At 40.3% G+C, this 26,034-nt stretch overlaps 1 protein-coding gene across 1 annotated transcript; it reads right to left on the reverse strand.

Annotated features, from left to right (window-relative positions):
- Positions 1 to 994: 994 nt before the first annotated feature.
- Positions 995 to 24,997, reverse strand: LOC307250584 (C-Jun-amino-terminal kinase-interacting protein 1-like; the record flags this gene model as incomplete). Its single annotated transcript, XM_080027700.1, has 12 exons — positions 995 to 1,067; positions 1,378 to 1,476; positions 2,742 to 2,812; positions 3,653 to 3,763; positions 4,195 to 4,298; positions 5,825 to 5,991; positions 6,080 to 6,155; positions 6,444 to 6,713; positions 7,289 to 7,843; positions 12,012 to 12,593; positions 17,665 to 17,740; positions 24,926 to 24,997. 12 exons carry the CDS (start codon positions 24,995 to 24,997, stop codon positions 995 to 997), a joined length of 2,256 nt encoding a protein of 751 aa, XP_079883826.1.
- Positions 24,998 to 26,034: the final 1,037 nt, after the last annotated feature.

Consider the following 26,034-nt stretch of genomic DNA (forward strand, 5'->3'; position numbering starts at 1 on the left):
AATATTTAAAAAAAGCTGAGTTCCCAGTCCAAGATTGCTTTGCAGCATTATTAAATACTCCATATAACAGTTTAGTTTATTTATTATTTACACTGGTTTGATTGTTTCGCTTTGATATAAAACCATATCTCAGACGACAACGTTTAACATTTACCACGTAACTACTGCCGTGACTGATTAGTCAATTCAAAGATGGTTCATAACAGCAATAGTTAGATATATGAAGTGTTGAAAATAACAACAAAAGGTTCATCATAAGTTTCCAGGTCTGATCTTTGAAAATGTCTAGCATTTTATTAGCCACGTTAGCAGTATGGGTTTACATGTCAATGTCCGTAAATCGGCAAATATTTTTGTTCAGACAGAAATATCTTGAAAAATATTAGAGACTAATGAAATTTTGTTGACATCAATGGACCCCAATGGAGGAATCCCAATAACTTTGGTGATCCCCAATTCTTGGAAATCCCCTGGCATTACTGTGCCTACATACAGCCTCATCGAGCTGCTCACAGGGTTGACTTTTTATACATGGGTATGGACTCAGATGTAATCTGTTACCAAAACTGTCACTTACTAAGAATTATTCTTTTCAACACAGGTGTTGAGTAAAACAATTGATGATATAGACGTTCTGTCATTAAGTAAACTCCAGTCGAGATGTTTATATAATTGTACATCCAATATGTATGTATAAGTTATTTACGGACATAATATCAGATATGTGTTTGCGTACTTACGCACATGTTACGTATGTTACATTAGTTCTCACTGTATGGAGCATATTATCTGACAATATCCATAGAGGAATTCATACTATGACAAGGCAAAAGGAAGGAATAGCTTGCTTTATCACTGGATGATGCTATTAAAAGAAAGCCACCATGCAAGTCCTCTGTTTAAGATATATATCTGTGGTCTAGTTTGTGGTGTAAGACCAGGCTTACATGCACATAGTGAGTATTCAGTACATTGTTTGATTGGAGGACAGATGTTATTCAATGAAGATATCTTCAGTGGGACAAGAGTAGCCAATGTTTTCCTTGTAATACTGCTGGAAGGCCCTCCTGTGGGACACCAGAAAATAGATTTAGAAAATGAAATGTCAAAACAGATAATAACAATTTAAAAAAAGATAGCAAACATATTTTTATTTGTATTATCATCTAACAGTGTCTGGTTTGCCTAGAGCCCTGTATATTCACAAATAGACATGGCTAAAAGGACATGTTGTGTGTCACTTTGGTAAAAAGCAATACTGTATAGTATGATACTATTTGCTTGACTAATGCAAAATGGACCGAATATTCGTTATAAATATTCAATGGTAAAAATTTTGCATTTGAAAGAAAACAATTCCAATGCAATATGTCTTACCCTACTGACTCTGCTAAAGGATGCAATGTCCCATCTGCCATCATCACATGACAGGCAAAGCGTTGTTGGTCAGGGTGCTTGGTGATGAAGCCAAAATACCTGCAGTGCAATAACCAGCATAGCTCAGGAAACCAAAAGTTTTTTTTTAACAAATATTTACTAATGCAAAAATTAGGGATTTACTACGAAGCATACTCAACAGAGCCTGGCTTTTACTGCATTAGCTGGCTCGACAAAACCTAAACCACAGATAATGGTTATTACAACAGTGGTTATCAACTAGATTTGTTAACCCAGGTGTTCTTCTGCAGGCTATGTGTTCAAAAACCCCAGTCAGATTTTTTTCATATAAAAAGGGAGAAGCTATGCCCATCTATTACCAACTTAATTTAGCACTACCTCCTCCTGTGATAAGAATATCCCTAGGTACACCAGAATCTAATCTCTAATCTCTGGCAGTTAGATTCAAATCGACAGTTCATTAATGTGCATTGTCCTGAAACAAATAAATAAATGAAATAAAATAAAATAAGTTAGATTCATAAAGATAAGAATATTTTAACAATCAATATATAGGCACCCTATGTGTAATTGACTATATGTTGATTGTCAACTAATCTATAAATGACAATCAACAATTCAATTTAGCATTAGTAGACAGTAGTTAGGACTATCAAATTAAAGTGAAAACAGTAGACATTCTACAAAGTATTAACAGAGCAACATAGAGAAAAGTTTTGTAGATGACAAAATAATAGTTTTGTTGATTGTCCAATAATCTATACAGGACTGTCAACAAACTATCAGTCGATATTCAATTTAGCATTAGTACACAGTAGTTAGGACTATCAAATTAAAGTGAAAACAGTTGAGAACAGTAGACAGTCTACAAACTAGTAACAGTACAACATAGAGACACATTTTGCTCAACTGATAAGTAACACTGGATGACTGCAAAGTAAAGTTAAAAAATATAGGCAGCATATCTGAGCAGGAAAGCACATTTATTTGAAGAACATTTCATTTTTTTCAGTAGTTACACAACAAGTAGGTAATTTTAGGACGATTTGTCGATTAAGAAGACGAATTGCCTAAATGACACCTAAATAAATAAATGTATTTGTTTTATTGTCTTTTTTTTTAGGTATTGATGGTACTTGATTTGTACCTACTTGTTGTGTAACTACTGAAACAAATAAAAATGTCTTCAAATGAATGTGCTTTCCTGCTCAGATATGCAGCCTATATTTTTTTAACTTTACTTTGCGGTCATCCTGTGACAAAAGGTACAATTTAATTAGTATAATGCATTTCTCATTCAAATGTGAAAATGGATTATGTCAAATGAATGTAGTTGGACTCACTTGCTGTGCTTAGGATGACAGCCACAGAAGGAAATGTTCTTCAACTGGAAGAAATTTGAACATTGGTCCCCCTTACAAAGACAGACAGAGATTTTGTTTCATCAACCTGCTAGGGACTGCAGATTAAATTTTGCCCATATGGCTAAATCTGGCATGATCTCATGATGGACTCTGATGCCCATGTTAATTCATGTGCTTTGTCCCTTTTAAATAAAGAAATCTGAAAAATGCATATAAAGGATTTAACCCTAGAACACTAACCCGGGTGAATTTCACCCGCATGATTGTGATTTAATTGGTGGCGGGCCGTTCCTGTGTGACGGGTCTGATCTCGGCGTTGGCGTCAGGAATATATGGCCCTATATGATCAGGCGGCGAGCCTCTTGAGTTCACAGAGGAACAAGTTCCGAGCTCCATTATTTATTTATTTAGGAATTTCTTGTAAACAAATTTGCTAATTTTTCACAATTTATACAGCATTTTTATAGGTTCCGCCAATGATGCCTTTTTTCAGTTTAGGAGATGTTGCATAGGTGGAAATAAAGGAAAAGTACCTCAAGTTTCCATGCATTGTTGTACTTTAATATATTTTGACTATATCGGGTGAAATACACCCAGCATTAGTAATGCTGTATCTATTTTTAGCGTTAGTGTTCTGGGGTCAAATGGAGCTGTGTAAGGCTGCCAAATATGTATAAATCCATAAATATGTTTTCAAATATTTTTATAATGGACATTGCAATTTTTTGTGAAACTTGCTGTTTGTACTGATTGCAACTGTAGAGCAAAAATACAGCAAACTCTCTTGTTTCCAACATGCTTCAGGTTTTTCCATCAAATGGATTTGAAAAGACGTGACACTCAAGAAGATAGGAAGGGAAGTAGGTGGATAGATAAAGTAGTGCACGTACCCGCTGAGCAGAGTGACACTGGTCCTGGACACTGATCTTCACACCCTTCACACTGACCTCCATCACACAAGCTGAGGGAGGCTCACCTGCTAACCGCCTGTTACACGCCACCTGATAGATAGATAGATAGATAGATAGATAGATAGATAGATAGATAGATAGATAGATAGATAGATAGATAGATAGATAGATAGATAGATAGATAGATAGATAGATAGATAGATAGATAGATAGATAGATAGATAGATAGATAGATAGATAGATAGATAGATAGATAGATAGATAGATAGATAGATAGATAGATAGATAGATAGATAGATAGATTGATTATGAAAATGCAACAAAGGGAGATTTTACAGCTTTTTTTCCTGTCTGCACCACATTGGACCAGGGTAATCCCATGCCTCAGTCAGGTAGACACTCACTGCGATTCACTTTTATTTAGTTCTTACACAAAGTGATCAACAGCTGGATTACTACAATATCACTGGTGATCAGCTTTTATGGTGTAGTTCTGCTGTACACTATCTGTGTTAATGTACCTTTTGCATCGCAGCACACAACACGTCATTGCCTTTGTGGACGGGGACCTGAACCGAACCCAGGAATCGCACCAGAAACTGTTGTATCCAATCATCTTTCTGGACTGCTAGAAGAGAGGACAACAAAGAAAAATTTGAAACAAATAAAATGTTTTGGAAGATGTGTTATGATCCGTCCATGTCCCTTTGTTCTCCTGACTTCCCTACCCTCATGTTACTGTCCCCATTGTGCTGTTTGACTCCTGTGTGTCTGGGGGGGGGGGGGGGGGGTTAGGGCAGCATGGCGTGGGCTTAGCCATGACTCACTGAAACACCTGTTGGCATTAGTGAAAGGTTTATGTATCCCCCTTGTCAGAAATGGTTATGCCACACTTTTTGCACCAACCCTCCCATCTGAGAGTGTGGATAAGGATAAGTTTTACCAATCACTTGACAAAGTTCTTGGTCGGATCCCTGAGACTGATAAGATTCTTTTGCTTGGGGAATTTAATGCTTGAGGGGGACAGAACAACAGGGTATGGGATGGAGTACTTGGCAAAAATGGTATTGGTCAGATTAATGCAAATGGCATGAGCACAACTTGACGATAACTAATACACTTTTCCAACAGAAGAACAAATACAAAACTTGTTGGATGCACCCTCGCTCAAAACACTGGCACCTGATTGAGTATGTCATTGTTAGACGATGTGACATCAGTGATGTAATCATCACCCGTGCCATGAAGGGTCCAGACTGCTGGATAGATCATTGTATGATTGTGGCTAAGAAACACATGACAGTACGCCCTCCCATGCGGCGTAAAGGAAATAATAGGAGGCGGCTGAATTGCACCCGCCTTCAGAACCAGCATGTCAGGAATGGATGATGGCTCTGAAGGCCTAGGTATAAAAGGAACGGCCCGCCACTAATTAAATCACTATTAGCACACAAGTGTATTAAAGTAGACTTAAACAGATTGAAAGTATGTTAATATTGCGGTTGGAGGTTGGTGTGTTTCATCATGTCTGGCAAGTTGTTACACATAAACAATGAAGTTGATGATCAGTGCAAACTGTAGGGATATGGTATGTAGAATGCACGATGTAAGAGTTGCATGAGTGAGATGACTACCTTGTAACTACTCTAAGCTATGCTTTGAATGGTTTTTCACTTCCATGTGTCACAATGAATATAATAAAATGGCAGCATTTATCTTAAATATTGGTTTTCTACAAGTAAATGTGTACTGCACTATATATTCAATGTCAGTATACTTTGCATTAGCATATTTGAAATGCTTTAAGTATATTTAAACACGAGTGAACTATATTGGTAGTACCAAATAATACCTAAAAATATGTATTTACTTTATATAAGCATACCTTAAATGCAACTTTGAAGATATTAAGTACAACTTAAGTGGTTTCAATTTAACACAACTTAAATGTACTGCATAAAAAGTATACTAAATATACCAGAGAAAAATACACAAGTATATTTATTTTCATTTGGGTCTGTCTGGCACATTTTGTAGAATTGACAATAAAGCATGACTTTGACAACGATGAGTGCAAACCTCCTCTGTGACTGTGAGTAATCATAACATGATGGAGATCCTATATTTTTAGTTAATTTATTTCAAGTTTACCTTTGTTATTATCTTTGACCACCCCAACAGCGTAGAATGCAGGGAATATGCCAGCAGCTCCAGTCCTCATGTTGTAACCCTGACACCAGAGGTCCTCAGACTGCTTCAGCATCAACACTGGGTCATCCATCTCTAGGTATAGCTCATCTGCATGACGAGGCACAAACCTAAAAATGAGCATAATACATTTACAGATTTAAGTCTAATGGGTATATTTGGATAAGTCAGAATTCATTTGTGTTAATTTGTGTTAACCTGTAAACAGCTCTGTGGCTCTGCTGTCTCTCCACCCCATCCAAAACACAGGAGAACACACCATGTGACCCAGCACCTAAATGATACAGCATTGATATTATACTCATAATCAAGAACCTTATAGTTTAAAAGTAAACCCAAATTGCCATCCTACGAACATTTGTTGAGTGTGTGTAGGATTTGGAAATATTTGACTTAATATTTGACTCTATTATAGGGAAGTGCGATGCAGACACTCTAAAATACCTACAGGAAGCAACTTTAATTGGTAAGCCAAATAGATGTTACAGGAGCCTGCTTATTAATTTATAGTTATACCACCAGACTTTTTTATGTAAAATTAATATTTGGAAAATATACAAACCAGTGGCATTGAAATTAATTCTGTTGTTGGCAAAGAGGTTGGGAAGTTTCCTGCTTCTGATAGCTCCGATCATTTGTCCACTAAACTCATCTTCCTTCCTGGTTCCTTCTTCTGCCGTGGTTGATGTTACCTTAGACTGTCTGCAAAATCTTGCCACAACTTCCCTTCTCCTCTTCACTTCCTCCTCCCTCCTCATTTTCACATCCTCTTCCCTTCTCTTCTTCATCTCTTCATCCTTCTTGCTTCTCTTTTCTTCCTCTTTCCTTTTCTCTAGCAGAGAATCAGAAAAAACAAGGAAAGTTTCAACTGATAGCCGCAGAAAGATGCAAACAGAGACAGACGTGGGTTAAATTTCATCCCCAGACAATCTGTCCTGAAGCTACAACTACACTGAATTCTGTTGTTTGTCTCATGCAATGACAATAAAGGAATCGTTTTCTTCATATTACAAAGTTTGGTGCTTAAACTATTATCTTTTCAGTATAGTTCCACAGATAGGGCTTTCACACCGGCAAGGATCTGTGCCAGTTCCAGTTCAAGAACCTTTTGACGGCCGGCATGTTTACACCTAAAAATAAATTGGTTCTGAACCTGAAAAGTAGGTTCTCAGCTGGAATATTTTTGGAGCAGTCCTCCTCTTTTCCTGTTCATTCTGGACTGTAGAACTAGAATGGGAATCAATTACTGATTAGCGCTTTGATCACTTCCCATAACATGCAAGGGAATTCATTTGGGACATCCTTTAATTAGATATACAAACTGAGAAATTAATTTGACATTAAAATAAGAAAGAGGATATTATTACAGTAAAAGTATATGTTTCTCTTAGTAATCTGTATCATTACCTTTCTTCCTTGCTTGGTCTCTTCTTTTCCTTTCCTCCTCATACTCGGGGTCTTCTTCCTCATTGGCTGACTGATAGACTGTCTCTGCATCGCTGTCATCATTGTGGTCATTGTAACGGTGCAAGCAGTCCTTAAGGCTGACCAACTCCAATCGAGCATGTTCATAGTTTAACCCTGCTTTGGCTTCACTTTGTTGTACAGTCTGAGAAGCTGCACAATCTCCCCGAGTGACAGTGGCCGTGCAATGAGCCTCAGAGTTATTGTTACCTTTTTCTCCCCCTGTGTCCATCTCTGACTTGCTGCAGTCCATCTGTATTTTTTCATTTCCTGCAAGGCAGTGTGTTGGACCACTCTGGGACTTCATGCAGGGAGTCCATTCTCCCTCCCCCTCTTCCTCGCGGATGTCAGGGTTGTTTTGACGGGATAGAGAGGGATGCATGGGCCCTGGTGGAGGGCCCTCTGTGTCTGAGCTGAGAGACATTTTGATAGTCCCTCCCTCGCTGCAGGACTGAGAGAGGACAGGGGGGTTGCCCTGGGTCCTGTTATGGTTTTGCCCTTAGAACACAAAAAATGGACAGTGGTGAAAGAAATAGTAATTTTCAAACCGCTTGCAAAGAGTTGAAGCAGAGCCGGCCCAAGCCTTCATGTGGCCCTAAGCAGAATATGATCAAGGGGCCCCTCTCCAATGATAGTCAGCCCAAATGATTGACCTTTGTTAAATGCCATTCACACACCCAATGTTTTTCTGTTTAGTGCCTCCAATGTGCAGCTGGGTGAAAATAGTGAAGATAAATAGAAAATAATAGATAAATCTAGATTTGTTTTAGCTTTTTAAAGTGAAATGCATGAATCTTGTGCACTTTGAGAGGAAAATGAAGAGGCTAAAGCTGATGAATTTTGTGTGAACAAATAATTTGGAGACACTGGGTCGGATGAATTAGAAGTTATTGAAGAAAGACACGTTGATTTTCCATATTTTTTTTAAATTTAAGATACAATATTATGGAGGGTCCTCTGGGTTGGGCTTGGAGCTCTTTTTCTTTAAGGGACATATTTCTCTGTAATATAATGAATGCATTTAAATACAGTGAGAGGAACGAAGCAGAAGAACTCTGTTGTCCAGCTATCTTTTTTTTCACAGACAAGGCTGGAATAGGCTATAGAGTCTATAGCCTATTTCAGACTATACACAGTGCATGGGCAACTGAGGGAAGCCCCATTTCAAAATGTTTTTAAATAAATTCAATACACAATGTGAATGGATGTGAATGTGACGTGATCAGTTAACCTTGGATTACCTCCCAGATGAACTGTTTAAATTATTAGGCTATTAATTATCTAGACCAAAACATTGTAGTTCTTTCTTTGTATGATAACTTAAATTTGCACAACATGATGTTAATATCAAACACACAAACAAAAAAGCAACCGCTTAGTTTGCTTATGCCTCAGGCCGGCTCTGAGTTGAAGGTCCTAACAATGGCCATAATTTACTAATAATTGTGTGGAAATGTTCTTACTACGCAAAAAGAGATTGATTATGCAATTTCATCGTCGGGTTTAAGACACCTGCGTAGTGCGTACCAGACAATTTTGTTCCTAAAGCATTGCGTATGTTAATAAATCAAAACCGACGGGCACATATCCGCTCTATGCGATCAGCATACTGAAACGTCCTCATTTCTCTATATAAGGAAATACATTTGCCAAGGCGTATCCGGTTTATAGCGGTGATGTTTGTTGGGAGGAGCTTGGCCCTTAAAGTAAAAAAGAAACGTTTCACACCTGAAGAAATACAAACAGCTGTGTCCGAGATGGAAGACAGAGAAGTGTTTCCTCCGTGGTGACGATTGTAACAGAAAATAAAGAAAAAAAGTCCTTTAAATATCCGATATTAAATTTGAAGCAAAAAAAAGAGTTAAAAGAAAAAAGTTAACCAGTTGAGGCAGGGGGCACCTGATCTGTCAGCACAAAAGTTAAAGCAGCTCCGAGTAACATTTAAATATCTTTTTAACAGCCTCATGGTTCCTCTCATAATCATAAATAACCTTTAACACCAAACGAGACCATCAGTGCAAAGAAAGACGTTTTTATATAGTTGTTATTACTGCTTTTGGTCTGGTCGTACACCCAGTCCGATTTCCGGTTCGCTCGTTCAGGCTCTATGGTCACATATCCGTATTGGTCGCAGATTTCAGTGTGGCGCTGCAACGCGATTTGAGAAGCCTATCCCTCCAGATGAGGGAAGGGGAGCGGGAGCCTTGTTTGAGACAGTTATTTGTCGTCATAATGACTGATAATGGGGCTGAACCATCAAAGAAAAAAAAGAAAATGCAATGAAGAAAAGCTAAAAGGGAGAGTGATAGGCGGGCGGGAGGGCGTTGCCAAGCAACGTATATACACAATTTCACGGGAGCGAATTAGACTGCAGTGTTTACTCCTAAATTAATGAGCGGTAGCCTACTAAAACAAAGTTTACTTTGCCTCACCAGCATCATCAGATGACCATTATTCATCTGAAATAACATAAACACATTACCTCATCGTGATCCATACTAACTGCCGTCTCTCGTTCATTCGCTTTGTGTGAGGACACGGACTCTTTCAGCTCCGTGAGAGGTGACACTGCATCAACTCATTGCAATCAGGTTTGTGTAGCACTGACTGGCATTAGTTGATGCTGTGTCACTAACCACTCTCACGGAGCCGAAAAGATTCCGGTGCCCTCACACTTTCAACACACGGACATGCACTATATTGCTTCCTGATCATTTGAATCTCGCACGCCCGGCACGCGCTAGAAAACAGCTTCACGACAGCTGGCGTCGTAAAAATACTACCGCTTTTGTCCAAAGGGGCCGCCAACGTGCCATGTTACTCGTAGTGGCTTTAATGAGTGGCATATTGCCAATCTATCAACGCATTAGGGGGAAAGTGGTGAAGCAAGGAATGTCACCTAAAGGTAATTTTCATTTTATTATCATTTTCAAAAGAATCAACGTCCACAATGAAATCAGAACACTAAGTTCGAAAGAAAATAGCAAAAAATAAATAAATAAACATATTCTCATAGTCCACAAGCGCCAGAATAAAAGTGATTTTTCAGATAAAAGCCAACCAAAACATTACTTCTAGAGATTTGCTGACCATTTGCCACCACCATTCGTCACTTACTTGGGAGAAGGTTATTTTAGTGGTAGGCAGACTTAAATTTTTGCCCAAACATGGCGGTTTTGGTTATGACCAAACAGTTCAATTTTGGACTAATCTGTCCACAGAAAAGACTTCCAGAAGACTTCAGATATCTCTAGGTGCTCACTGGCAAAGTTGTGACAAGCAGTTTTGTTCTTTTTTGAGAGCAGAGGCTTCTTCAGCAACCCTTCCATGAAAGCCATGTTGACTGAGTTCTCTTCTTATTGTGGAACCATGCACATCTGTCCCAGATGCTGCAAGAGAGGTCTTCAAATCACTAGATGTAATGTTTGGGTTGGCTTTTACTTGAAAAATCTAATTTATTTTGCCTCTTGTGGATATTTTTGAAGGAAGTCCACCTCTAGGCAGATGTTCAGTCACTCTTAGAGCTCTCCATTTGTAGATAATCTGCCTCATGGTGAACCGATGGAACTCAATTTTTTTTAAATTAATTTATAGCTGTCCCCAGACAAATGTGCAACATCACAACTCTCTCCCTAAGATCCTCTGAGATTTCCTTTCCTCTCGGCATGTCTTACCTGTATGGGTTCACTTTGGTGAGCCTAAATTGACCTGATTTGATTTGTTTTATCTAGTGCCGCCCAATTTCTTCCCTAAAGATATCTCATTACATTGGTCCATTTCATCACTCAATTTGGCCCACCTGATTGTGTTTACTTGCTCAATTTATGTAATGCAGCTCAGGGTTCACTTACTTGTGCACATACAAAAGTTGCCAAATAATTAGTTTTATTTTAGTCTTTCTGAAAAAAATCCAGAAAATAAATGTTGAATTGATAAACACACACCTGTTATTTAATATAAAAAATGCTGGTATTGATACAAATTAATTGATAATGGTTAAACTAAATTACATTCCAAAAGGCTCAAGGGGTTAAAATACTTTCAAGAAGCACTGTACGTGATCAGTTGCCAATTCATGAGCGGACAATAATGGAGTCTGAATAAATTCAGCATTCCTGCAAAAGGTCATTCATGAATGAGATCATTCTTAGTTACTGCTGAACATGTAACTAAGCATTCGACTAAATTTGACTAAATTATTTGATTAAATGAAAATTGTGGGAGCTTTGCAGGTTCTGAATTGTACTTCATGATTCTGAAAAATGGTCCATTATGTAATCCATGGCATTTCCATCATTGAAGATATACTAAATAGAGCTGAAGCCCTAACAGCTTATAACTTGTTGCTATGGTGCTATCGGCGGTGAGTGCAGTGTGTTCGCACCTTAAGAGAGCCTAAGCAGGCTTGACTAGAGTCGGCCTTGATAAGAACAGGCTCAACTGCGTTATTGGAAACACTTCAGGCTTAATTAGCAGGTGACACTATTATCAGCCTGGCTTTTTCAGGTGAGCTAGCCTTTCGTTTTTTTTTCCAAAGCATTTCCTTGTGAATTTGTTAAGAAAGTACTTTTTTTGTTGCTATCTCACAAGGGAAGACTGCAGATAAAATAAATATAGTAAGATAATAAACAAATTGAAGACCTCACACTAAAGGTGGGTTAATTACCTTGGTCCTGGGTCTTGTCCTGGTTTCTTGGTGCTACAGGAGTACGTGGGACCACCATGGCTGTCAGATAAACTTCTTTATTTGACAGCATGTTATATGGCTTGAATCCCCCTCCTCTGTTACCTCCTTTTGCACCTTCTTTTCCTTTCCCATTAGCCCCCTTGTTTTTCAGTCCATTTGCTTCTCTTGGTTTCTGATGTCCATTCCTCTCATTCTCCTTCCCCTTGGAATCTTCACACAGTCTTCCTCCTCTTCTATCTTCCTTCCCTGCACTCACTCCAACTTTTCTTCTGATGTCACCCAGGCTCCTTTCTCTCATTGTTTTTGCTCCATTTCCTCCCCCTCTTCCTACTCCTTTCCTTGGTCCTCCTTGTTGTTTGTTGTTCCTCTGTGTATTGGAGGAATGTGTATGTGTTGCCCCATACACCTGCCTATCCCGTGCCAGAGGCAAAACTGCTGCGGTGGTGGTAGCGGTGTTGCCCCTGGCTCCATTGGTAATGGGTGGTCTTGTGGCTGGCTGACACGTGCTGTGCAGGACTTTGTCCTCCGCTTTTGGTTGGATATCTGGTGGTGCTAGATCCCCTTAAAACACACACCACACACACACACACACACACACACACACACACGCGCACACACACACATGCGAAAAGGAACAGAAGTTTAAGATTATGTATTAGGTAACCAAGTGTAGGAATAAGGATTATCCAAGTAGTCTATCACAGGCAGATTTAGCTGGATAATAGTTATAGTCATTTCAAATTGTTCAAGAACATACCCAGTAAACATCAAGAAAAAATCCAAGCCTCTGGTCTTTAAAAAAAGGTGACTTGACTTTATTACATCTGGCACATTGTAACTACAATAAGATTAACATGTTTTTTTTAAACACACTGACTTCATGCCTCCACTCTGAGCTGACAAACTCTCAGCAAACTCAGAGTTCTCAGCAGGTAACAAAAAATTGTTGTTTTTTCTTGAGAACCGTGATGTCATCAAGGGGTGTGTTAAGGCTGTGAAGACGGGAAGAAGACGAAAGCAGAAACAATGTCCAGGCAGCAGAAAATAAAAACTTGCAGTCTTGCTGCAGAGGAAAAAAAATACTTGGTGGAGATTTATTCTGGTTCCCCACAAAAAGCAACAAATATGCCTGTGGCGCACCTGTCGTTCCTATTGCTCTGCCAGCCTCTCCAGGGGGTTGTACGCTCAAGCAGCACTGCAGACACTGTGCTCAGTTTGGGAATGAAGTAGAGCTATGCATAACCAGGGCTGTCTTTCATTTAGAAAAATGTAACTAATGTTTAATTTTTTAAATCACATTGGGATTCATTGGATCGCTCTTTTGAGTTCCTTCCTTCTGTAAAGGTGCGAACACACTCCACTCGCCGCGTGGCGAGATTACATACAAAGTCAATGTACTAGCACATGGCCGCGTGTCCACCCAAGAATCGGCGTCCAGCGGCGGGAACATATGCGGCGAACGCAGAAGATGAAAATATTGATATTTTCGGCGTCGCCACGCCGCGATAGCCAATCAGCGTTGAGATTGCAAATATGTGTATTTTGCATCTGTTTAGCTGTTGGTTGTACTTAAGCCAAGGTAGTGTCGGTTAGCATAGTGAAACTCACCCAGCTGTGTGCTCTTACAGAGGGTAATATGAACCCAAACTTGACGACAGTATCCGTGTGGAATTCCAATATAGTACAGCGAAGCACCGGTGTTGTCCTCCGCCAGACCTGGTGCACTTTCACTTTCAGGTAGGCTGATGTCTGCCTTTATTTTTGCCGCTGAGCACACACTGCTGTTGTTAATGTGTTTAGTATGTTGCTGAATTGCTGTTAATGTGTGTGTATTTGCGATCAGGGTGCGTCTTCATGCTGATTTAATGCTATTTGTGACATGACTGCCGCTGGTTACACAGTGTACCTACATCTGTCTTTTTTTTGGCACAGCTGGACCATGTTGTTGTTGTTGTTGCACCGTAAGTGTGACGGGTCTGATCTCAGAAACGGCGCCAGGCGTAAGGCATATATGGCCCAATATGATCAAGCGGCGAGCAACTCCTCATTTACAATTCCTCAACTTTCAAAAGATGCTTTGGCTGCTCAGATCACTGCAAACAGGCTGCTCGCTGTGTATGCGGGTGTACATTGAAAATTAATGGCAGGACTTCCGGTTCAGCATGAAGACGGAGTAGGCAGGCGAATCGTTCCAGAACAACTTTCACTTTAATTTCCATTTTATGGAGCTACAGCTTACTTTGGGGTTACCCCTTTGAAAAGAAATACTTTCGTTGCATCACCGGTCCTCAAAAATGTTGGGTAAGTCAAAGAAGAACAAGAGCGCTCTGTTTTTCTCACCGACCTCACTGGAACCGTCACATCCCTGGTGGCCAAAGTTCTGGCCCCAGTCAATGCATCCCTCGGCGTCACAATGGACCTACATGACCAGCGCATTGACTAGTGGATGATTTGAAGAACCTTCACGAAGATCCATTTTAAGGGTGGTGGGTATCCTAGAGAAGATGGAAGGCTCTGACCCGGCCAAGTTCATGATGGAGCTCTTTACAGAGATTCTTAGGCCCAAGTTCTTCCCCACACCGCTGAAGCTGGACCGCGCACACAGGCTGGGGAGAGCTAATGCATAACAACAGATCTCCAGCTTTTATTGTGCTTTTCCACAACTACCAGGATAAGGAGCGTGTCTTTGGGAAGAGAAGGGACAACTTGTGTTTTCTCGGGCACAAGATCTTTTTCTACCCCGACTTCAGCGCATCCCTGGCCCGAAGACCTCTTGCACAGGATTCCTTGACTGTGTGCAACCGGAGGACTATCAAGGAATTATGGAGCGCAATGTACGACCCAGTGTCAGAAAGATGGGTCTCAGTCAGAGGACATGGATCTTCCAGCAGGACAATGACCCAAAGCATACTTCAAAAAGCAAAAAAATTGTTTGAGGGAAAGCACTGGAGAGTTCTGATGTGGCCAGCAATCAGTCCAGATCTGAATCCCAACATTGTATCTAATTTGGCATTTTTGTATTTTCTTTTTGGTGTTTTTCAGTTGCAAACAAACGTTATGAAAATATTAATGCCAACGCAATGCAATCATTTTCTGGGTGAGACAGTGCATTATTTGACAGAATTCCACTTTTGTCCATGACTGTACACACACACACACACACACACACACACACACACACACACACACACACACACACACACACACACACACACACACACACACACACACACACACACACACACACGTGGACTGCAATCAAGTTTTGCATGTAGGAATTCAAAAATTTACCAGAATTCATTGATCTTAATGTCATGCACACATATGGGATACAAACACACACATCTATCCATTGATTCTGGAGAAAGATGCCATGTGTGTGGTAGGGGAGACCGGGGTAAGTAGGCACACTAAACTTCTTTCAATAGTCATTCCTACATTAAATTGAAGCTTAAGGTGTTGGCTTGAAATGTGAAGCCCGCACTTTTTCTAACGAATTGTAATAAAGAAGAAATTTACCATCAAAGACACTCTAACACATTGTGACAACCAACCCCATCAAGGGGTCGGTTGTCACACACTATGGGGTTGTTTGTCACAATGTTATATTTATGGGAAAAATCTTAAAAAGAAGGCAAGAAAGCAGAACTAACAATTAATTTGACAATTCATTGTCAAGTTGAAAAATAGGCCTACATAACTTTATGCATCTTAACACAAAATGAGCAATGAATTAACAAAAGGGAAATCCATATCAAGACCAACCTACTGTAAGTAACAACATAAAGAACAAAACAAATAGGTCTAACAATAATAGCCTACTCAACTAGGATACACACATTCACTATCTGAGTTAGAGTGATGGCAAATGTAGGGTCTGCTCACTCTAACTAAGCAGAGATTGTGTGCCCACTGGTTGCACATACAACACTTCTCCCTTACCTCCCCTGAACGGGTGCTGGAGAACGTTTCCATACAAACCAAACACAAACTATCCTCTTCATCTGATGAAGATTCCCCCTCCTGTCTCTTTCTCTTCTGTTTCTTCTTCCCCAGCTGGGGTGGAGTGCACTGGGGTGCAGTAGCCTTGGCAACTGGTCTAGTTTGGGATGCACTGGGTCGTTTTGATTTTGTTGCCCTTTTTCTCTTTTGTATGCAAGCTGCCTTTTCTGCTCAATTCTCTCCTTCTCTGGGGTGTCAGTGAGGATACAGCTTGACATTTTCTTTTGTAATTGGGTTCCTTTCCTGGTTGCACCCTTTGGATAACATGTGACAACCAGCCCCCCCAAAAATGTGACGACCAACCCCAACTGGAATGTATTGCTAGCATCAAGGCCAACAACCATCTGACAACTAATTAGCTTGCTAAAAACAATCTAAACTATAGCTTACCCTTCACACTTTTTAAGGGTAACAAGTGTTTTGTTATAAACCCATTGTGTAAAAGCCTAGAAGAAAAATACTGAGGAGCTAAATATTTTCAATTTGACATGAAAAACACTAAAGGCCAGGACACACCGGCCCGATAATCGCCGTCGTAGAGTCGGGAGGGGGCGGGGACACGAATCTGTTTGGTGTGAGCCGTGAAATCGTTCGTCGTAGATGTCGTCGGGCTTCTTTTGAGGCGGTGGGCAGTCTTTCAGTTGGAGCAATTTGATTTGTGGAGGGCTAGCGAATCAGTGAAGCCCGGAAGTGAGGCGGGTAGCACAAACAGCTAACAACAGTTAGCCATCGTTTTAATGTGTTTGTTTGTTTCGTTCAGCGAGTACTCACATGCATCAACCCTTGTTGACTGCTCGACACCATGCTCGACACTCTCTGCTAAAAATGGTGCTCTTTATGGTCCATAAATATAAATACGTATTTCTATCTATGTTTATGGTCTAGAGAGCCGTCCCATCATTTCCGGCTTCTGTATTTTTTCGGGCCACAATACAGATTAGCGCCGCCTGCTGTTATGGAGACATTACGTCCCGCGCAAGCGCAGAGGTTACGGAAAGTCGGCAGTCGGTTTGGTGTGTTCTTTGCACTTTTTCGGCCGCGACGGGAAGACTGGAGCTCCCTGAATCGGCAGTCTCCATTTTCGGGTAGTCGGACTGGTGTGTCCTGGCCTTAACAGTCCTCTCACCTCAAATGCAGCAGTCTAACTCCAAGGAAGACTATGTAGGTGACCTCTGATCCCAGTTGTGGATATTTACATACCAAAATGTAACAGACAGCGCCTTCTGGTTCCGAGATATAACGATTGTGACAACGTACCCGTGTGACAAATTACCCCGTTCTCCCCTATGTTTTAGTTTGATTGTATTTAATATTTCAGTAATAACACATTAGAATTTGCCATGAAAAAAAAACAGTTGTAAAATGTAGGCCTATAGATCTGTCATTTATCTTTCTCATTTCATTTCATTTCATTTCATTTATTTATTACGGCTCACGGCCATAGCACATGGCATGGAGCACACAATTCAAATTAAATCATTACAAACAAACAATGATCCAACACCTAAATACAGAGAAAATTAGATTTTTTTCGGGAATATTTCTAATGCCGATTAATCGTGATTAATCCACAGCTACCCTGTCATTAATCTGATTAAAAATTGTATCGTTTGACAGCCCTAGTCCATACCTGTAATGTGAGGAGAAGAAGAGTGGGGGTCCTTCCAGCTGTCTTTGTTGCCAAAAGAGTTGTTGTTGATGGAGTCCTGGATAGAGTTAATGAGACACAGAATTGGACTATCACACAAACACACACACACACACACACACACACACAAAAAGAGGGGAACCCTTGAGGTCTTCTAACGTAACACTACATGGTGATGAGTTCAAGTCCTATTTGTTAAAATTAGTATTTGGCGTAGGTAACGTCAATGTAATTAGTTCAATGTGAGCTAGTTAAATGTAGTAAATAATTATTTTTTTCTTTAAATCATAAAAAATTAAGTAAATATAAGAAAAATATATATAAAACGGACAACGTAATTACAAAATGGTAATACCGTATGCCGGGGTATATAGGTATCGAAAATTGGATTCCGTACAACCCTAGCGGGGCATAAAAAGGCTTTTTTGTGTATCCTGGAATGATACATTTGTGTATAGAATTGTGTGCACCTAAGCATAACAAAGCCTCAGTTATGATTAATTAAAGGTTTCCTGAGGTATTGTTTTTAATTTGCCCTTTTTCAACTTTGACCCCTAATAGCTCCCTGGTTCCTTGCTCAATTTAAAAGATCTTTGTAATCAAATATCGGTAATAAGTTAAGATAATTTTGGAAGTGGTTTGAAGTCACTAGCGTGAAATCTCTTGGACAAGTTTGCTAGAATATGAAACATCTATAAATTGCGATTTTATGCACTAAATCCAAAATGGCGGACTTCCTGTTGGGTTTTGCCCAAAACTCGAAATTGCTTTCTGTTGCACCTGGGGCCGTATCTTCCTGAAAAAATGTCATGCTCCCAGCTCATTCCTGCTTCGTACTATTCCTGAAAACCTTCTTAGGGGCCCATTTTTTGAGGTACAGCCCCAGAACCAATGTCAGATCGCAAGTTTCGCGTGTCCTGATGTGCACGCCGAGTTTCGTAATTGCTGCTGAAAACTATTTTGTTGCAGGCTGCTTTATAAAACGACTAATCCTCGGCATAGTGGAATGCCAAGAGTGGATTTACAATTGAATATACTAGCCTGACAAACTTTTGGTGAGTTTAAAAACTTTTGGGGATGTCATAGCAGACCTTCAGCTGAACTAACAGCACTGGCAGAACAGAGAAATATTAGCTGGCTTATTCATTTTTGCATTGTCATAGCACTTCATAACTGTTTATTACACTTAGCAAGCCGACTGTACTCTATTATGGCATAAATTCAGGGCTGGAGTGGACTCATTTTCAGACCTGGAGCGTGAGCAAGGGAGAACAACTAATTATTAATTTATTGAAAAAGAGAAGGTAACAAAATCTAATTTAACCATAGTTACGTTATTGTAGGCATATCCTCGGTGTTCTTCCTACATACTGTACCTCCAGAAGTATGTAATTCAGAAAAGCACAGGAAAGTATCAGCTCCGCTCTGATGACTTGTTTTTACTGACTGTGCCTAGAGTCCGTACTGAACTTGGGAAAAGGGCATTTAGTTATTCTGTTCCTTTTTCATGGAACCAGCTGCAACATGCGCTAAACCTTAAGGAGCTGGTTTCTCTAAAATGTTTAAGTCCTTACTTAATGATGTTGAAGCTGGCTCTTCTGTCTGTACATGCTTTGTTTGATGATGTTCTGACTGTGACTCTATTTATACAGTATGTTCTCTGTTGTTTTTAAATTATTGTTTGTGACTCTGGACTGTGCTGCTGCCTGTCTTGGCCAAGACTGTCTTGTAAAAGAGATTTTTAATCTCAATGATTTCTCCTGGTTAAATAAAGGTTAAATAAAATACATGTGAAGAAAGTATGTGGGATTCATTCAAACTGTATAGACTTAACCCCATATAACTGATTAAGATGACTTTTAAACTTGATATCAACAGTTTTAGTGACTTTAATAAACTCTACGGATTCATGTGAACAGAAATGTTTTTAACACAAAATTCTAAAATGTTCAACATGGATCACTACCAAGGGCCACAGAAACTATTATGTGGGGGCAAGAATTTGCTGCTCCGCCTCTCTGCAGTTTTATGTTTTATAACTGGCTTAGTAGTCAAGGACAATGAACAATTTGGGTGTCTAAAAAGTACGTCAGAAGTTAACAACCTACACTTGCCCATTTCTGTTCCCAGCCACTCAACGTCTCAGCTGCTAAACACACAGCCACGCATGGAGCTTCTCTGCTCTGCTGCCCTGCCACAAACATGGTATGTATTATTAAGTGCAGGTCCTCAAGTATTGAGGACCTGCAATTATTGTTATCGACAATACTTTTTTTAATTCTTTCACCTCTTTTTCAAGCTCAAACCGTTATTCGCAGAAATGCAAGAATTTCACAGAGCGTGCATCCACACTCCGGGGGGAGGGGGGGGTGCTATTATTTGTCTAAGGAATCCTCCACAAGGTCGCGCTGTTATTAAGCCCTGTATGAAAAAAGGTTGAGAGGCCACGCCCCTCACACCATAAGTCCGATTGACTAGAAATGTATCATACTGGTACACGTGAGGGTGCTCTACAAAAAAGCCTCCGGGACCATATAAGTCCGCCTGGAAATATTTTTCGCTAATTTGCATTTACTTAGCATAAACTGAAAAACAGGTTTTTCACCACAACTTTCTCTAATTGTACGCAATCAACACCAAATTGATCAAGACGTACCGGGGTAAAGAGATACAGATGCCCATAAAAGATTAGTAGAATAGTTTAAAAAACATGGCCGCCATTGACCAAAACGTTTACACAGGGCGGTGCTTAGCAGCTAATTGGCCATAACTAATTGACCATAGGTCCTATCATGGTGCCATACTGTAATTCCTCATTATGCCGATAATAAGACGATGTACAAGAGGCATCTTTGTGGAAAAAAAAGCTTTTATTAACATTTGAACAAAAATTGACATGTCCAAAATTATTCATACCCTTCTCAATAGTCAATAGAAAAGCCTTTATTGGCTATTAAAGCAATCAAACGCTTCCTATAATTGCTGGCCAGCTTTTTGCATCTCTCCACTGGTATTTTTGCCCATTCATCTTTGGCAATGAGCTCCAACTCTTTCAGGTTGGAGGGTCTTCTTGCCATCACCCTGATCTTCAGCTCCCTCCACAGATTCTCAATTGGATTCAAGTCAGGTCTCTGGCTTGGCCACTGTAAACGTTAATGTGTTTGTCCGCTAACCATTTCTTCACCATTTTTGCTTTGTGTTTTGGGTCGTTGTCCTGCTGAAATGTCCAATGGTGCCCAAGGCCAAGTTTCTCTGCAGACTGCCTGATGTTGTTGTTGAGAATTTTGATGTATTGCTCTTTTTTCATGATGCCGTTTACTGTGATTAGGTTCCCTGGTCCATTGGCTGAAAAAAAAAAATCCAAAGCATTAGGTTCCCACCACCATGTTTGACAGTGGGGATGGTGTTCTTAGGGTTGAAGGCTTCTCCTTTTTCATGCCAAATGAAGGATACATCATTGTGGCAAAACAATTCAATTTAGTTTCATTTGACCACAAAACAGAAGACCAGGGGCCGTATTCACAAAACATTTTAAGGCTAAGAGTAGATCCTAACATGCTGATTTAGGAGTAACTCTCAAAAATAAGGGGCGTTTCACTCCTAATTTTAGGACTCCTAACTTTTTAAGATAAGTGTAATTCACAAAGCATTTTAGCACTAAAACTAGCTCCTAAATCTATGAAAAGCTAGGAGTCACAAAGAGTAGATCACAGACAATCTTTTGATGGTGTTTGAGAGATTTAAAGCTAGTGAGCTTTACAAAAGGTACCTTAATAGCTGTAAGGGGTTAATGATCTTAGTAAAGCTATATTTAGAAAGTATAGACACATTTATATTTATTACATTCATATAAACAATTATTCATTAAGTTCCTTTTCCTGCAGTTGCTTTGGGTTTACGATGCACTGAAAGTTACTTTCGGTGTCACCTTTGGGTTTAATTTGTTACTAGAGTAGGCCTATATGTGGCACTTCGCAGTATATCCTCCGTTCCACAGGTCCGCTACTGTATAGTTGCGCGTCTCGCCTTTTTCCTTCCACATGCACTTTACGATTTCGCCGGCTGTTGTTTCTAAATTGTGAATTTCGTGAATTTCCTGGTTTGTCGCTGTCTGACTATTGCTGCATAGTCCGCCGTTGAGAGAAATACAGTGAGAGTGCATGGCGTGCAGCTGTTCAATGAGGATATTTTTTCCGATTCAAATCATTGTAAAATTTAAAATTAATAGGCCTATGTGGCGCTATTGTAGGTTAATTGTGAATGAATGTTTGGGAAACCCTGCAGTATCTTGGTTTCATGTTAAATCAGTGTCACTTGTCATTAATTGTATATAAAAACTCTTTACTTTAATACAGCGACACGATATGGATATCTCCCACAGTGTTTCTATCATAAATTCACTCTTAGGCCCTGTTCTCACGGTGAATACGTGACAGTTTTCCCGTTTTTGTTTTTTTTTAAAACCCCGTTTAGACACAATTTATCTGACATCTTCACCCGTGCACATGTTTTCAGAGGAAACGGGACGAAATCGATGTAGTAAGCCTGCCAGGCCAGCAGTTGGCGGTACAAGGTAGTAGTAGATAGCTTTTCCGGTACAATTTGATGCATAAAACCTTACTGAAACCGAAAATGAATGCCACTAACGTTCATAAAGCGGTTGGTGTAAGCTTGGGGTTACAAGTATTGTAAATGACAAGCTTTCTGTCCTCTTATTTCACCGCATTGAACTCGTGAAAACAGAAGACATGCTGATAGTGAAGGGGCTTTGTGAGCGGCTACTTTTCCTGTTAGGCGTACTTCAAAATAAAAGCCAACTCACGTTTGTCCGGTGAAATGCTGTTAATGTTTAGCCAGTGAAATGCTTTTACTGTGAAGCCGTAGCCTTAATGCTCCTTTTGTTGAACAGTAACTTAACCACTGCGCGCTGAACTATGGATAGTGTTTTTTAATGTAGAGAGAGCCGTGTACACAAGTTTATTTTGCTAGAAAAAGCGGCAGAGCACAAATCTTTCCCCAGACAAAGTGGCGGGTTCATGGTATCAATAACTTACTAATAGACTACAGACTAAATTGGCGAGTGTTATAGGCCTATTTAAGCCCTGCACGTTATGTTGTCTTCTAACTTTATAACTCGCGTGTGGGTATTGACAGCAAATGTTATAGACTATGTATACGTGAAGTGGAGCCGTGACGTCAGCGTTACCAGGGGAAATGGTTTCGGTGTTCACACGAAACCAAAACCGTTGTGTTTTCCAAAAAATCCTCCCTGGGACGTGATCTCAAAAACTTGCGGTTTCATGCCTGCGTTTGCTGTTTTCATGTACATGATATAGTGCAACCGCGGGAATTTTTCCACGTTTGCACCGTTTCGTGTTGCCGTGAGAACAGGGCCTTAGAGACTCATTCCCTCTCAGCCAATCACTGTGGGCATAGAAGGTATGAACATTATCTCATCCATAGCAACAGGGTCAACACCGCCCTCTAGTCTTAGCTTAGGAGTCCCTCCCATTCCTTAGTAAAAGTTGGTCTTATCAGCTTTGTGAATAGGTTTTAAGAAATTACTCCTTACTAAGAACTTTTAGTGCTCCTTAGGAGTACTTATAGCGCTAGATAAAGATAAAATGTTTCACAAAATGTTTTGTGAATAAGGCCCCAGAAGTCTTCTTTTTTGTCCAGATAAGCATTTGCAAAGTCCAAGCAGGCTTTTGTGTGCCTTATCTGGAGAAGTGGCATCCTCCTTATTCTGCGTCCAAGGAACCCAGCAGTGTGCAGTATCCGTTGTATTGTCTGCCATGAAACTTTGCCTCCAGCAGAGACAAGATTAACCAGGATGGCCTTGGTGGTGATCCTAGGATTATTTTTCACCTCTCTCACTATCCTCCTGCCGAGTACAGGTGTAACTTTTGGCTTCCGACCACGTCCTCATAGGTTTCCCACCATCCGGGACGTCTTGAATTTTTTTAATAATACGACAACGACCCAAAACACAAAGCAAAAGTGGTGAAGAAAGTGTTAGCGGACAAACACATTAACGTTTTACAGTGGCCCAGCCAGAGATCTGACTTGAATCCAATTGAGAATCTGTGGAGGGAGCTAAAGATCAGGGTGATGGCAGTGAGACCTCCAAACTGAAAGAGTGAATGGTTAAAAATACTAGTGGAGACATAAAAAAAGCTGGTCAGCAATTATAGGAAGGGTTTGATTGCTTAAAAGGCTTTTTCTTTTGATTATTGAGAAGGGTATGAATAATTTTGGACATGCCACTTTTTGTTCAAATGTAAATAAAAGCTGAAAAATATATATTTTTTCACAATGATGCCTCTTGTACATTGTCTTATTATCTTTTGGGAGAAGCCTGTGCAATTTCCAATCAAGAAAAAGCTTGCTGGTTTCATAAAAATAACTTCAAGTAAAAATTTGCCAGGGGTATAAATCATTTCGGTTTTGACTGTACATAAGTATTCATCGGCTCAGCTCGCTTGGAACCTCGAGGGAGGCTATACCAAAATAGCATCAGCTAGCAGGTAGAAGGTACCATGATTTTGCGGTGGAAATGCCAAAAATGCGAGTTGAGTCGAGGCGAGTTGAGCTGATGCCATGCAGTGGAAAAGCGCCATTAGAGCGGTTTAGCTCGCTTATTTTCGGACCTTACCCAACTTTTGGCAAATGAAAAGCCAAAATAAGCAGACCAAACCGCTCCTACCAGACCCGCTCTGCTCGGTGGAAACGAGGCATATCATAACGAAATGTGGAAAAAGTGAAGCGCTGTGAATACATCCCGTATGCACTGTATGTGTTAATGAGAACTCTGTCTATATATTTGGTGTGATAGACCCAGCCTTGTAGGGAGCTACACCTTGACATCCTAGACAAGGTAACACAGATGTAGATGTATCATCCTGCCAAACAAGAATCAATTTACATTTTATACATATACACAAACACACACACACACACACACACACACACACACACACACACACACACACACACACACACACACACACACACACACACACACACACACACACACAACTAGCTAATGCTGTCTCATTCTGAAGACAGGATCCTCCCAGGCACACGCGCACGCGCACTGACACTGTTATCCATTTATACAGCTAAATGCCACTCCAGCTCAGCTTTAAACACAGGATCCACCTATCATTGTGCACACACATACAGACTGTAACCCATTTGCCCAGCTCACAAAAAATAATGGGGCCATCCTCAGCCTCCCTACCTGAGTGCCGGCTTGCGGCAGCTGTGGGAAAAGAGCCAGAGTGGTTGGTCTCTTTGGTCGATATTTGTCCATGTCAACTCAGGTTGATAGCTTACTCCTTCTCCCTTACTACTCCACGTATCATCCTTTATTAAGCCAGTGTAGGCTCTCGTCAGTTCTGACTATGCTCCCCCACTCTCCTATATTCCCCCCTTTTCTTCCTTGGTCCTCTCAGCTTAAAGCTTGGCCCCTGGACACACCCATTCCACCAATGATCATTGGCTGTTCACAGTGTCACATCATCACCACCATCGTCTTCCTGGCAGGAGCAGGATGCAACAGACAGAGAGAGGGAGAGGGCGGGGGGGGGGAGAGAGAGAGAGAGAGAGAGAGAGAGATGTTGAATGGAAAAGGGGTGAACAAGGATAGACAGAGACAAGACGACAGGGAGGAGAGAAACAGATGCAGAGAGAGAGGGGGGGAGGAGGAAGTCTGTGCTACCCAATCAGAGCAAGGCATGACATCATCAGCTTGTCTGCCTGTAGTATTTTCTGTAAGTCAAGGCTAATAAACACTATACCCCTTTCCCACTGACCATATCGATCCGGCTTTTTTGTCAGATGGGAAGGGTTAGACCCTGCATTTAGACAATTAACCCTGCAGTACACACGGGTGTTTCTCACCTCTCTCGGCTCAGCTCTGCTTGGCTTTTTTTTAAATGTAGTATACCTTAGTTTATAAAAAATATACTTAATTTATCCATTATTTATTTCAAGTATGCTTATACTTGTACTTAATTTAAAGTCTATTTCACATGTACTTTAGAATTGTGCACTTTAAAATAAATGTTACAGGGAGAGGGAGAGAGTCGAGCAGAGTGTAGATCGAACAGACTAACGTCCACAAGATATCACAATCTATACACTGTGTAATACAGGTAACCAGCAGCGCTCAGAAACCAAAACACAGCCAAAGTAGTTTCTCAAGTGCAAGAAAAAGTAAAACAAAAAGCACAGCAACTCAGCATTCAATATCTACACTGTAAAGCAGGGGTGTCAAACTCATTTTGGTTCGAGGGCCACATACAGCCTCTCTGATCTCAAGTGGGCCGGACCAGTAAAATAATGGCA

Source organism: Ammodytes marinus (assembly GCF_949987685.1).
Source record: "Ammodytes marinus genome assembly, chromosome: 5".
Lineage (NCBI taxonomy): Eukaryota > Metazoa > Chordata > Actinopteri > Uranoscopiformes > Ammodytidae > Ammodytes > Ammodytes marinus.